The following is a 15626-nucleotide window of genomic DNA, read 5'->3' as shown; positions in this document are numbered from 1 at the left end:
ATAGTATATCAAAATGTGATGAAGAAGAAGTTTTGTGACAGTTCTCTTTCTAACAATTTAATATTAAAAATAATAGAATTAGCAAAGAATCATAATTATGTGTACAATTAGAAAAATTCAAGCTATATAAATATGTGCAAAATGTTAAATATATGTTATATATAAATATAAATGTAAAAAATTGTGTATGTACACACACTATTTTAAACATATACACTACTGTTAAAAAATTTGGGGTTGTTAAGATTTTATAATGTTTTGTGGAAGCATTTAGGAACAGTAGCAACTCAACCACAAAGCCAAAGACCACACAAAGTCAGTGAGTGCTGTGGGAGCTTCATGGAATGGGTTTCCATGGCCAAACAGCTCCATGCATCACCAAGCACAATGCCAATGCCAAGTGTCAGATGGACTGGTGTAAAGCACGCTGCCACTGGACTAATCATGAATCACGCTTCTCTGTTTGGCAGTCTGGGTTTGGCAGATACCAGGAGAATGTTACCTGCCTGAATGCATTGTGCCAACTGTAAAGTTTGGTGGAGGATGGACAATGGTATGGGGCTGTTTTTCAGGAGTCCCTTACTAGTCCCCTTACTTCCAGTGAAGGGAAATCTTAATGCTTCACCAGTACCAAGACATTTTGGACAATGTATGGTTCCAACTTTGTGGGAACAGTTTGGAAAAGGCCCTTTTCTATTCCAGCATGACTGTGCCCCAGTGCACAGAGCAAGGTCCATAAAGACATTGTTGGATGACTTTGGTGTTGAAGAACTTGACTGGCCCACACAGAGCCCTGACCTCAATCCCATCGAACACCTTTGGAATGAACTGGAGCGGAAATTGCCAGGCCTTCTTGTCCAACATCATTGCCTGGCCTCACAAATACTCTACTGGATGAATGGGCAAAAATTCCTACAGAAACACACCAAAATCTTGTGGAAAGCCTTCCCAGAAGAGTAGAAGCTGTTATAGTTGCAAACGGACCAACTCAAAATTAATGTCTATGTATTTAGAATGCGATGTTATTATATTCTCTGTTGGTGTAATGGTCAAGTGTAAGAATATATACAGAATCACAAAATATGTGTTCTGTTCTGCACTTTTTTATATTTTGCAGATTCCATAATGAATATTTCTAATTATTAATACTGTACAGTGAGTCTAAAATGATTAAAATCAAAAACATTCCACCAGACCAAATCATATAATCTGAATAGGACAGAGTCCCTCTGAAACCGCTCCTGCAATAGTTATTTTCAATGATCAGTGAATACCCTATGATCTCTCCTGTAATGAATATTCCTGAAATGCACATTGCTGTTGTTAGATTGTTTTCTACTGTTTGTAAGTAATGTGGAACAGTCAGGAAGAGGCAAAGGTGCAATATGATTAATATTCATTTCTTTCTCTTTTTTTCTCTTTCAGATGACTCTCTGTACGAGTCTCCAGAGCCGTTCTTGACAGATGACTCCAGTGGTGGTTGGGCATTAACGCCCAGCCTGTGGCTCATGCTTTCGTTGCTTCTGCTTCTGTGTCCCTCATAGCATTATAATCCACTGAGCCTGACCACGCCCAACCTGCTCCACCCCATCATACATCACAATGACATGCCCCACCCCATGAGATCTGGAGTCTAGCCAGCAAACATTGCTCCTCACCTGCTCTTTGCACTGTTGATATGGATTTTTACCAACCCTGCAACCCAGCTGGACATCCAAAAACCATCTCTAATTTACAATGACAATATGCCTCGCCCAAATGCCTAAATATGGGCGTTCCTGCATAGGCTCTTTTGCTCGACTGACAAAAGACAAGTGAAGCGGCCAGCATTTTTGAGTGTGCTGTACTTTTCTGCCTACATCCCACCATCATCCGCATGTCAAGAGATTCAAGTGACTGCCATCTGAATCGCTCTGTTTGTATGCGTTAACCACCTACTTGAGCCTTCACTGTCATCTGAGCTCAATTTTCACTAATGTGAGACCATAAAAGTGTGCGAGTGAGTTTGTGCTTGTGGGTGTGCGTATGCCAATGTTCACATATGAACAAATGTACAGAGCAGTCACAGTCCCTTACAAAATTACTAGAAAAAAATGTGTTCTAATTACTCATTGAGAGAAGAGACAATTCTATCTGTGAATCTGCCAAAGACATTACTTAAACTTTTTTAATAGGGGACATGGGGAAATGCTAGCTTTGATAAGAGATTACATGCAACCATGGAACATTTCAGGCTTTTAGATTCATGGGAGGGGAGTGACAGACGACAGTGTAGATTTTTCTATTATGATCTTTTTTGTCATACAAAAAACAAAAACAAAAAAAACAAAAAAACAAAAACAAAAAAAAAAAGAATGTTGAGTAGATCAAAAAAACAATAGCTAAATATGGCCTTTTTCACTGGTGCTCAATCTGAAATGAGTTTGTCTGTCTCAAACTGCAAAATAAATAAAATAATAATAATAATAATAATAATAATAATAATAATAATAATAATTTTCTTAGTGAGTATTTTTGACTTGTTTTCCAGTAAAAATATCAAAACCTTACAACATCTTACATTGTTTTTTTTTTTATTATTTATGCCATTGAAAAATTGTGCAGCCCCTAAAGTGACAGAAAAAAGACTTTTGCATGAGAAAAAGTTTTGCATATGCACAAGAAACTTTCCTCTGAAAATGAAACATTTTCAACAGAATTAAACATTTTCTTTTTCGCACTCACAACAGAATGAAAAATCCTCTCATTTACATGTCGAGAACAGAAATGTTCTTATTTTCACACACATGTTTTCCATATGTACATATTTCCAAATGTACATTTTTGTGCAAAACTGGGTAAACTTTTTTTTTTTTTTTTTTTTTGCATACAAAAAAAGTTGCTTGTGCAAACAAAAAAAGTTTTAAAAAGTTTTTCATGAACACATTCATGTGCAAAAAAAAAAAAAAAAAAAAAAATCTAGTTTTCAATGCACACAAATTTCTTGTGTACATGTGAAAGTTTTGCACACAAGTTTTTTGTACCCACGTAGAATGTTTCTTGTGCACATGGAGCAAATGCCACCTTAGGACCTCTGTTACAAATAATTTTTTGTTTGTTTATTTTAAGCATAAATCTAACAGACTTTTGTGAAGTTTACACTTGAACAGGGAAAAAAATTCAAGAAATATCCCCCAAAACACGTCTTATTATCTTAAGCAGTTTTACACAACACAAAAATACAGATTAAGAGAATGCAATTTTGCAGTGTATACAGTGCCAAGTGGAAGAGGGATGTCTGTGTCAAAGAAGTGTTTGTTGTCAGGTCGGCTTTCTAACTTTCGTCCCATCCTGTGTCGCTCTCTTGTTCTCTTCTCTCTCTCTCTCTCGCTGTCATTTTTGAATGTGGTCTTTTCTGTGTGCTGCCCCATCACGCATAGATCTCCCACACTTGCACTTGCTCCCTTTATCCGTGCTGAGGAGGACCGCTGAATAAGAGGCCTCAGGACTCTGAGCGCCTGGTAACTGTGACATCATTGTGACATCACAGGCTTTGGCGTAAAGACCGATGGACCGAGGCCTTGCACTGCAAATAGAAACCCTACATAACATGACTCCATATGAGGGATTAAAATCCACATAGCACTTCTGCTTTTTTGACAATTTCATGAAAAAAATTAACAGAAAGGAGAAACTATAAAGATGTGGGAATATTTGTGCGTTGGAATTGTTTTGTGACTGTAATAATATATGTCATGAAGATTTCACGGCAAGTCGGCATGGATTGTCTAAGAAAATGAAAAAAAAAACTTTTTTTTAAATGTGTGTTGGAACTTTTATATTTTACTTATTCCCGTGTTATTTTTAACTTTTCAAAAGAGCAGCAGAAATTATTCATATGTGATATGAAATTATAATGTAGACCCTTGAATTATTAGAGCAACGATGGTACCAGTTCTGCAGTTAAATGAGTCTAGACAAGTCAGATGTTGCTGTTGTTGTTGTTGTTGTTGTTGTTGTTTCCTGCTTGTATCACGATGCATTCTGGTACATGTAGTCCTGAATATTTTTTTCTCCAAGTGTTATGAGATTATTTTTATTTGTTAATCATGTGGATAAAACATATTTTGAGTTTCTATAAAATGTTCAAATGCTCTGGCAAAGGACAACTGCAAGAAAAAAAAAGAAAAAAAAAACTGAAATAAAGCTTTTTTTTTTGTTCAAAATAGAAGATTTGGGTTGTTTTTTTGTTTTTTCTTGAAAGACATTAATACTTTAAGCGATGATCCATTGATTGATCAAAATTTTCTATTTCCAAAAAAAAAAAAAAAAAAAAAAATTCTGTTTATTCTTCTCTCTATTCTTCACTGAATCCTGAAAAAAAAGCATCACGGTTTCCACAAAAACAACTCTGACAATAATAAGAAATGTTTCTTGATCACCATATCAGCACATTAGAATGATTTTTGAACTGCCTTTTGAGGTAGCATCCCAACCACCATGGAACCTCATAACATTTTACAAAGGCAGCAAACTTGGCATGTTTAATACTTTTCAGTATTGAATTAAAGTTGTAGTGGATTCTGGATCCTTTTCAAATGATTTCAGAACAGTTTTTATGACTTGTTGAAATGCTCCCTCTGTAGGCAGCTCACTAGATTTGGACTTTGAAGTATCCCAAAAATTCTAAAAGTCTAATCTGTTTGATCAACTTTTTTTTTTTTTAATTATAGAATTAGACATTTTTCATCAGTGTTACTTGTATTTTGATAAAAGCAAAGAATCTCAGACCAGACCAAATGAGCTCCAGAGACATCTTCAAAGATAAGGTAATGTATCAATCACACAGAAACCAGACAACATGAAAGCTCTTCCTTTGATTTTTATGTTTCTAACTTGGGAGGAGAAAAAAGAAAGATTATCCATCAATTTAGCAGTGTAATTCAATAACTTAATCCCTGCTGGCCTTGTAACCCTCCAGGACTCTGAAAACTTCATTTTAAACTGACAACACATTTTCCATTTCTAAATGTCTCTTTCTCTTGCTCTGTTTGTCTCTCACTGACACACACAGACACCTTGTGTCCAAAGGCTATACTATTTGGGAAGGGATGGCAGTAAATGCACCTGAACGGCTGTAGTTTCCAGTAATGTTTGTAAGAGGGTCAGAAAATGGAGGCTGATAGGACTGAGTGCTGAGCTTGGTCTCATGCAGCGATGAAAACCACATTGCCATGGGAGTCTTACTGAGGAGAGATGGGGGTAATTGTGCACAGATTTGGACAATTTTCCCTCAATTTGGTATTATCTGTTTCCTACCAGACGGCTGAAACAGAAAATGATGGAAGATTCTATAAAATACCCCTTTCCGTGACACTAGGGCCTCCTGGAAATTATGCATCATGTCGTCAATAATGCATCACATTATGGAATAGGAAGTATTTCTACATTACTAAATATGGTATGTATGGATGGCTTATAATTGACCATATGGAAAACATTTTGTGTAAGTCAAATGTCATTGACATCAAGTAAAAGCGTTTGACATTGACATTTTTGTAAAATATGATGACATTAATCGTCTAGAAAAACTCATAACATGCCATTTGTTTATTTTGTTTCTTTTATGTGGGACCTACATTCATACTCTTTCAAATAAACATAATAAACTACAAGAAAAAGAAATTATGAAGTTCATTGAAATAAAAATAGTTTAATTTAGTTATCTGCTTCATTTGCAAGAGGTCAAAGGTTAAACTGGGGTGAGACACTATGGGATTGGTCTGGAATAGCATACTTTCTAGCATTGGATTAAGTATACACTATGCGCAGAATGTTGTGTATGCATGCACTTTCTAAATAAGTTCACATTTGTACAAAAAAATGAGCAGTGAACAACTAGAGAACACTCTTTGGAACACCTATGGACCAAATTATTTGGTAGATGGTAACTGGTCAACACTCACTGAATTAAAAATGGCAACATGAGCTCATAAGCAACATGAGCATTTGTACATAAAGTGCAGTTCTAACCAGTGTTGCCAATTTAGTGATTTTTTGTCGCTAGATTTAGTGATTTCTTGCCCGATTTGAGACTTTTTTCAAAAGTTTAGGGACAAATCTAGCAACTTCTTGGACAAACCTTATCTAGATTCTTATTTTTGCCAACTGATCTATATTCATATTAATATAGATTAATAATTAATAATGATATAGATTAATGAATTTGCCATTATGATGTCATCTAGTGACATTTAGCTGCAGTTTTGGCTACTTTCAATTGAAAGCAGTTGGCAACACTGGTTCTAACATGCATTTTTCCATGTTTGAATGCATATGCAAATGTACAAGTTCAACATTGACAGTATCTGAATTGTATCACTATCAACATAACAAAATGTTTTGAATCTTCCAAGTTCATTGTATATTGAGTTCATACAATTTATTTGTTGATTTTATTGTATTTAAGGAGATATGTTTTTAAGGAGAAATCAAATTTATTTAGCCCAGTTAATGCATTAACCTATTTTAATTTTATAATGGTTCCAGTATGTACTAGGTGATTTCTAAAGAACACACACACATCAGTAAATGAGTAAAACACACATTAATTATGCTGTAAAATCAGTGGGGTTTCACGTTTATTTCGGATTTCGTATTAAATGTCAATTTGATGTCATTTGTTGTTAAATCAAAGAAAACTTCTCAGGTTATGCATGTAACCATGGTTCCCTGAGAACAGGGAATGAGACTCTGCATCCCCTAGGGGTCGCTATGGGGAATGCCTCCGGCATGCAAAGTGTCTGAAGCGTGAGTCTAAACACGACAATGAACTTGACATTGGCAGGCGGCAACCTATGACGTCACCACAAGTCCGACCGTGAGTATAAAAGTCAAGTCAAGTCACCTTTATTTATATAGCGCTTTTTACAATGTAGATTGTGTCAAAGCAGCTTTACATTGATAACTGGTACATTATTTGGCTGCACAGCAGCTCTTAAAAGAATAGTGTCAATGCAGGCAGATCAAAGCACTGTTGAATATCAAATGTCAAGTGTCCCCAACTAAGCAAGCCAAAGGCGACAGCGGCAAGGAACCCAAACTCCATCAGGTGACATCAGGTGGCAGACAAGTGGCAAATAGGTGTTTAAATGGAGAAAAAAAACCTTGGGAGAAACCAGGCTTAGTCGGGGGGCCAGTTCTCCTCTGGCCAACAGTGCTTTGTTACGATTCAGGTAGCTATCATAAGTCCGACAGGATCGCAACATTCAAAGTATTTATTCCAGTTCCATCCAATTGAGGATTGTATTCATCACGGCTGTTGAGGAACTGTGTCGTGGCTGTCGTGTCGATGAGGCCCTCAGAGTGGATGATCTAGTTGACTCAATCTCTGCTGATACTTCAGGGCTGCGTTGTGGTCGTGTCAAGGCGCAGGTCCTTGGTCTCACCTGGATACGGCCTGGATCCGGTTGACTATGGTGAACCTCGGGATAACCAGAAAGACTAATATTAGCGTAGATGCCATTCTTCTTCTGATGTAACGAGTACATCAGGTGTTATAGGAAGTGTTCCCGGTTCCGGCTGACCTAATTTATGCAGCCTAATAATCCTTTAACAGATTTGAAAATATAAATTGGTAATGTGTTATGTGTATGCCAGGTTAAAGAAATGCGTTTTTAATACAGAGTGTGTCTGCTTCCCGAACAATGCTAGGAAGATTGTTCCAGAGTGTAGGTGCCAAATAGGAGAAGGATCTACCGCCTGCGGTTGATTTTGATATTCTAGGTATTATCAGCTGGCCTGAATTCTGAGATCGCAATAGACGTGAAGGACTATAATAAATTAGGAGCTCGCTCAGGTACTGGGGAGCTAAACCATTTAGTGCTTTGTAAGTAATTAGCAAGATTTTAAAATCTATACGATGTTTAACAGGAAGCCAATGCAGTGTTGACAGAACTGGGCTAATATGGTCATACTTCCTAGTTCTAGAAAGAACTCTAGCTGCTGCATTTTGTACGAGCTGTAGTTTATTTATCAGGCGAGCAGAACAACCACCCAGTAGAGCGTTACAGTAATCTAGCCTTGAGGTCATGAACGCATGAACTAACTGTTCTGCATTTTTCATTGAGAGCATATGTCGTAGTTTAGATATATTTTTAAGATGGAAGAATGCGGTTTTACAGATGCTAGTAACATGGCCTTCAAATGAAAGATTGGTATCAAAGAGCACACCCAGGTTCCTAAGTGACGACGAAGACTTAACAGAGCAGCCATCAAGTGTTAGACAGTATTCTAGTTTATTACGTGAAGAATTTTTTTAGTCCAAAAATTAGAATCTCTGTTTTTTCTGAATTTAGTAGTAGGAATTTACTGGTCATCCAATTTTTTATATCAGCTATGCATTCTGTTAATTTTGTGAATTGGTAAGTTTCGTCAGGGCGCGAAGAAATATAGAGCTGAGTATCATCAGCGTAACAGTGAAAACTAACGCCATGCTTCCTAATGATATCTCCCAAGGGTAGCATGTACAGAGTGAACAGCAACGGTCCTAGTACTGAGCCTTGAGGTACTCCATATTTAACTTGTGATCGATATGACATCTCTTCGTTTACTACTACAGACTGATAACGGTCAGATAAGTATGATTTGAACCATGACAATGCAATTCCACTAATGCCAACATAATTTTCGAGTCTATTTAAAAGAATATTGTGATCAATAGTGTCAAATGCAGCACTAAGATCGAGTAACACTAATAGAGAGATACAACCACGATCTGATGATAAGAGCAAATCATTAGTAACTCTAATGAGAGCAGTCTCAGTACTATGGTACGGTCTAAATCCTGACTGGAAATCCTCACAGATACTATTTCTTTCTAAAAAGGAACATAGTTGTGATGATACTACCTTTTCTAGTATTTTTGACAGAAAAGTGAGATTTGAGATCGGCATGTAATTGACTAATTCTCTAGGATCAAGTTGTGTTTTTTTAATAAGAGGTTTAATAATAGCCAGCTTAAAAGTTTTCGGTACGTATCCTAGTGATAAAGATGAATTGACGATATTAAGAAGAGGATCTATAACCTCTGGAAGCATTTCTTTCAATAGCTTAGTCGGTATAGGGTCTAACATACATGTTGTTGATTTTGATGATTTAACAAGTTTAGACAATTCTTCCTCTCCTAAAGCAGTAAATGAACTGAATTTTTCCTCAGAGACACTACAATGCACTATCTGACGCGATACTGTAATAGACGGTTGCATGGTTATAATTTTTTCTCTAATATTATCAATCTTGCAAATAAAGAAGTTCATAAAGTCATTACTGCTGTGCTCTTTGGAAACATCAGAAGTTGAAGCTTTATTTCTTGTTAATTTAGCCACTGTATCAAATAAATACCTAAGGTTGTGTTTATTTTCTTCTAAAAGTTTTGAAAAATAAGCAGATCTAGCAGATTTTAAGGCCTTTCTGTACTCAATCATTCTCTCTCTCCACGAAATGCGAAATACTTCTAGTTTTGTTTTCTTCCAGCTGCGCTCCATTTTTCTGGCTGCTAACTTTAGGGCCCGAGTGTGCTCATTGTACCATGGCATTGGATTAATTTCCTTAATCTTTTTTAACCGCAAAGGAGCAACTGAGTCTAATGTGCTGGAAAAGACAGAGGCAATAGTTTCTGTTACAACATCGAGGTCTTCTAAGCTTTCTGGTATGCTAAGGCGATGAAACTGATCAGGAAGATTATTTATAAAGCGATCTTTAGTGGTAGAAGTGATGGTTCTACCATATTTATGGCATGGAGGCAGTTTAGCCGCCTTGACTAAATGTAGTATACACGAGACTAGATAATGATCTGAGATGTCGTCACTCTGCTGCAGAATTTCAACAGCATCAATATCGATTCCATGTGACAATATTAGATCTAAAGTATGATTACGACAATGAGTAGGTCCTGACACATGTTGTCTAACACCAATAGAGTTTAGAATATCTGCAAATGCCAATCCTAATGCGTCTTTCTTATTATCTACATGGATATTAAAATCACCAACAACAAGGACTTTATCTGCAGCCAATACTAACTCCGACAGAAAATCAGCAAATTCTTTGATAAAGTCTGTATGGTGTCCTGGTGGCCTGTATACAGTAGCCAGCACAAATGTCAACCTACATAATGTTACGTAAAGTACCATTACTTCGAAGGAATTATATTTGAAAGACTTTTGACTAATACTGTAAATATTACTATAGATTACAGCAACACCTCCCCCTTTGCCTTTCTGATGGGCATTGTGTCGATAATCATAACCTTGAGGACTAGACTCATTTAAAGTAATGTAATCGTCCGGTTTTAGCCAAGGTTCTGTCAAACACCTCACATCTAGATTATTATCTTTGATAATATCATTAACAATAAATGATTTTGAAGAAAGGGATCTAATATTTAACAACCCGAGTTTTATCATTTGTTTAGCATTATTATCTCTATTTTTTATTTGTTGAACATCAATTAAATTTTTACCATTAAATGAGTTTGGAAGTTTTTTGTTTTTACTAATTCGGGGTACAGACACAGTCTCTATTTGAAAATATCTAGGTGTAAGACTTTCTATGTGTTGGGAGTTATCTGAATTTTCTGACTTCTGTAACGTGAGGCAGCTAGCAGACGGTCGGTTTAGCCAGTCTGTCTGCTTCCTGACTTGGGCCCCAGTTTGTCATGTTTCAGTTCTAAGACTATGTGCCATATTACTAGAGAGAAGAGCAGCACCATCCCGGGAGGGATGAATACAATCTCTTTTCAACAGGTCAGGTCTGCCCCAAAAACTTTTCCAATTGTCTATGAAACCTATATTATTTTGCGGACACCACTTAGACAGCCAGCCATTGAGTGATGATAATCTGCTAACTATCTCATCACTCCGACGAACAGGAAGGGGGCCAGAGCAAATTACTTCTCCTGACATTGTACTTGCGAGTTCACACACCTCTTTAATGTTAATTTTAGTGATCTCCGACTGGCGAAGTCGAACATCATTAGTGCCGACGTGAATAATAATCTTAGAGTATTTACGATTAGCATTAGCCAGCACTTTTAAATTTGCTTTGATGTCAGGTGCTCTGGCTCCCGGCAAACATGTGACTATGGTGGCTGGTGTCTCTATTTTCACGTTCCGTGTAATAGAATCGCCAATAACTAGGGCACTTTCAACAGGATTCTCAGTGGGTGTATCACTGAGTGGGGAGAACCCGTTTGATGTTCTTACTGGAACGAAAGAGTGGTGTTTTCCGCGGCTAGGCCGCCTCACCATTACCCAAGTGCCCTGCTGCGCGGGCTCTACAGCCGGAACCGAACAATGTACAGAGTTCACTAAGCTAGTCGCATCCAAAACAGTATCTGAAGCCCTTGCATTCTTACTATCCTCGATTAAAGTTTGGATGCGAGTCTCTAATTCTGAGATTCTCTCTGTCAGCCTGACTATTTCCCTACATTTATGACATGTAAATCCCTCGTCGCTGACAGAGAGAGCTATGGTAAACATGTGGCAAATGGAACAGGTAGCAATGCTGGGAGAGGATGACATGACATGACATGACTATTTGTAGACTGATCCGACTTACCACAGCTGTTTGAAGAACGCGTTGGAAAAGGAGCGCGCGAGAGACTGTTAACAAGTTAACAAGCTAGCGCTGCAAATGCAAATGCGTTGTAACAGTGATTTAGTTTCAAAGATTACAAGTTAGCGACGTCAGATTAGTGTGGTAGGCAATATTACATATAAGGTAATAAAAAAATAAATAATATAAAAAATAAGCAACAATGAATAAAAGAAATTCAAAACAAAGCTATACGGAGTTACAAACGCAAACCAATCTGAGCAGCGAGGCAGACAGAAAGAGCACCTTTTCTTGTCATCATCCATTTCTTGTCGGAAGGAGACCGAGCAGGAATGCCTGAAGCATGGCAAAGGGACGCAGCGTCTCATTCCCTATTCTCAGGGAAACAGGGAGACGTTCCCGAAAGGGAACTCGTGCTGTGTCCCCTAGGAGTCACAATAGGGAATGGAATACCCATGCTGCCATGCTGAAGGGATGAATGCCTTATTGGCTAAGCTAAGTCAAAGACTCAAAGAGTCTTCATCCCTAGGCGCACCAGTGACAACCATAGGCTGGAGCTTCTCAAGAACAGAGGCCTCAAGGAAGACTCTAAGAGAGGAAGCCCAGCTACGTTCATACTCAGGCCAGCTTACAAAAAGGCTCACAGAGAGCCTAGTAAACTCAAAACCTCCAAAAGCAGCCCTGGAATGAGGAGGCCTCAACAAGAAGCCTTACAAGACTCTAACCCAAGGGCAGTGCCGGGTTGAGTCCAGCTGGCCCACAAAGCTCTGCAGAGTGGAGGCCTAAATCGTACCTCCCAGATTGAGAGGGGGCCTAACACACTCTAACTGAGATAAGCAGCCAAGGAGGCTCAAAGAGAGCCTAACTACCTAGCACACTACCCTACTGCCTAGCCGAGCTCTAGGAGTGGAGGCCTCAGTATAATGACTCTCCTATCGAGAGGAGGCCTAACAACAATCCACACTCAGGAAAACCTGCAAGGAGGCTCACAGAGAGCCTGAAACCCACAAATGATATCCAGGCGGAGCTCTAGAGAGCGGAGGCCTCAAAAAAAGGGTAACCCTGAAACGAGAGGAAGCCTGACGACGCTCATATTAGTCAAGGAGGCTCAAAGAGAGCCTGACGACTTAGCAAATAATAGACTTAGAAATAAAAGCAGAGCTCTAGGAGCAGAGGCCTCATCATAACGACTCTCTTATCAAGAGGAGGCCTTAACCCTCTACTGCACACAAGTTGATGGCACATGAAAAAAAAATATTCCACATCATTTTTTGGTTCATTTGGGAACATTTTATTGATAAAAAAAAAAAAAAAAAAAATGACCCCCCCAAAATATTGTGCAACAATGGTACAGAATCATAGAAAAAATTATCATTAAAACCAATTTTTTTTTAAAAATGTCAAGAAATCATTAAGTAAAAAGGGAAAAACACTTGAAAGACATTGATATATTGAATTTGATACATGCATAGGTCTGTATCATGTAGTGTGTCATGCCATATAATATACTTCATGTAATAAGATTTCACTCCGTACAAAACTTCAAAAAGCACTTCTTCTCTGCCGTGAAATAGAGGTGTATGTTACAATTTTTTCACTTCACTTTGGGTGTTCCTGCACACCCAGGAACCCTGCATCTTCCCTTCATATAACACATTATGGCCAATGTGAGGTATTGTCCAAAACATCCTCAAAAAGTACCCCTTATCGCACAACGTTGCCCTGAGGCAACGAAAAGAAAAACTGAATTTCTGAACATGCAAAATAAAAAAACTTCATAAAACCTGACAAAAGGCTTCTCTACACCTTCATACACACACACACACACACACACACACACACACACATTTTCTTATGTACAGTTCATGTCATTTTAAATAAGATTACTAAAGCAAATAATCTTGCCTTCTTCTCACACCATGTGCTCCTGTGACCATGTGTCAGAACAGGACGTCCCACCTTTAAATGGTGCTTGATAGTGACTCCAACACCTTACTGCACTGTTCTTTGGTACTTTCTCGAACTTTCTAATTGGTTGTAATCATTTAAAGAAAAATTTACTAAACATAGGGCTTAAGAAAACTTTCCGTTGCCTGAGAGCAACACTGTGCTGTAGAGGGTTAACAACGTTCCACACTCAGGATATCCCACAAGGAGGCTCACAGAGAGCTATGCTAACCTGGCGGATCTCTAGAGAGTGGAGGCCTCAATAAAACAACTTTCTCAAATGAGAGGAGGCTCACAGAGAGCCTTCAACTCAAAACTGATATCCTAGTGGAGCTCAGAGAGGGGAGGCCTCAATAAGAAAACTCTCAAACAAGAGGAGGCCTGATGACACTCATATTAGCCAAGGAGGCTCACAGAGTGCCTAACGACTTAGCAAATAATCGCCGAGCTCTGGGAGTGGAGGCCTCAGCATAACGACTCCCTTATCGAGAGGAGACCTAGCAACGTTCCACACTCAGTAAAACTTGCGAGGAGGCTCACAAAGAGCCTTCAACTCATAATTGTTATCTTGGTAGAATGTCTTATTAAAATGACATCAGGGTTCAGTGCTTGGACCCCTCCTCTTCTCCATTTACACTACATCACTTGGTCCCATCATTCAGGCACACGGTTTCTCCTACCATTGCTATGCTGATGACACACAACTCTTCCTTTCATTCCAACCAGATGATCCCACAGTAGCTGCACGAATCTCAAGCTGTCTGGCGGACATCTCGGCATGGATGAAGGAACATCATCTACAGCTGAACCTGGCAAAGACTGAGCTTCTCGTCTTCCCTGCCAATCCGACTCTAAATCATGATTTCAGCATCCAGCTAGGCACATCTTCTATTACCCCATCAAATTCGGCCAGAAATCTTGGAGTAATCCTTGATTACCAACTGACCTTCAAAGACCACATTGCAAAGACCACTCGGTCATGCTGATTTGCACTATACAACATCAGGAAAATCAGGCCCTTTCTAACAGAACATGCAACACAACTTCTGGTCCAGGCCCTGGTCATTTCTAGGCTTGATTACTGCAATGCTCTTCTGGCTGGACTGCCATCATGCACAATCAGGCCTCTACAAATGATTCAGAATGCTGCAGCACGTCTCGTCTTCAACGAGCCCAAAAGAGCCCATGTCACGCCTCTCTTCATCTCTCTTCACTGGCTACCAATTGCTGCTCGCATCAAATTCAAGGCGTTGACGCTTGCTTACAGATCTGCCACAGGCTCTGCACCCTCCTACTTCCACTCACTCTTACGAGTCTACACTCCTACCAGAAGCCTACGCTCATTAAAGGAGCGAAGGCTTGTGGTACCATCACAGAGAGGCACGAAATCACTCTCCAGGACATTCTCGTTCACTGTTCCTTGCTGGTGGAACGATCTTCCTGCCTTTATCCGCAATGCAGAATCCCTGGCAATATTCAAAAGACACCTGAAAACTCTCTTTCGTGAGCACTTAACCTCATCTTAATAAAAAAAAAAAAATAATAATTTATACCTATCCTTTCACTTCCTCTAATCCCTCTCTATTGTAGCTTATGATACTCTGAGCATTACCTAAGACTTGTATTGTGAACACTTTTTGTGTCTATTTGCCTCGTCATGACGACTCGCTTGTTGTATTCCTCACTTGTAAGTCGCTTTGGATAAAAGCGTCTGCCAAATGAGTAAATGTAAATGTAAAATGTAAATGGTAGAGCACTGGAGAGCGGAGGCCTCAATAAAGAGCGAGAGGAGGCCTAACAACGCTTATGATAATTTAATTTAAATAACACACACATGATAATTTGCAAGAAGGCTCACAGATACCCTACAACTCACATCTGCTATCATGGCAGAGTTAAAAAAAAGAGGAGGCCTCAATAAAGATAACTCTCGGCCTGACGACGTTCAAATTTAAATAGAAGCTGAGCTCCAGGAGCGGAGGCCTCAACATAACGACTACGGGAGGAGGCCTAACAACGCTGCACACACATGATAACTTGCAAGGAGGCCCACAGAGAGCTCACAGCTGCTATCATGGCGGACC

The 15626-nt window shown here is 38.8% G+C and overlaps 1 protein-coding gene across 2 annotated transcripts in view; it reads left to right on the top strand.

Moving 5' to 3' along the window:
* The window catches only part of LOC127522725 (ephrin-A2-like), a 159364-nt gene that overhangs the window by 132239 nt on the left and 11499 nt on the right, over window positions 1-15626 (top strand). Inside the window, exon 4 of one of the 2 annotated variants that reach the window (XM_051913001.1) lies at window positions 1426-8932. The exons of the other annotated variant lie outside the window; for it this stretch is intronic. Coding sequence (XP_051768961.1) covers window positions 1426-1544 — 119 coding nt within the window. The 3' untranslated portion in view covers window positions 1545-8932. Of the gene's footprint in view, window positions 1-1425; window positions 8933-15626 lie in introns of those variants that run through there. 2 annotated transcript variants of the gene reach the window in all.

This window comes from Ctenopharyngodon idella, chromosome 11 (assembly GCF_019924925.1).
Source record: "Ctenopharyngodon idella isolate HZGC_01 chromosome 11, HZGC01, whole genome shotgun sequence".
NCBI lineage: Eukaryota > Metazoa > Chordata > Actinopteri > Cypriniformes > Xenocyprididae > Ctenopharyngodon > Ctenopharyngodon idella.
The sequence above is the reverse complement of the archived record's forward strand: the minus strand, read 5'-3'. Positions and strand labels throughout refer to the sequence as shown.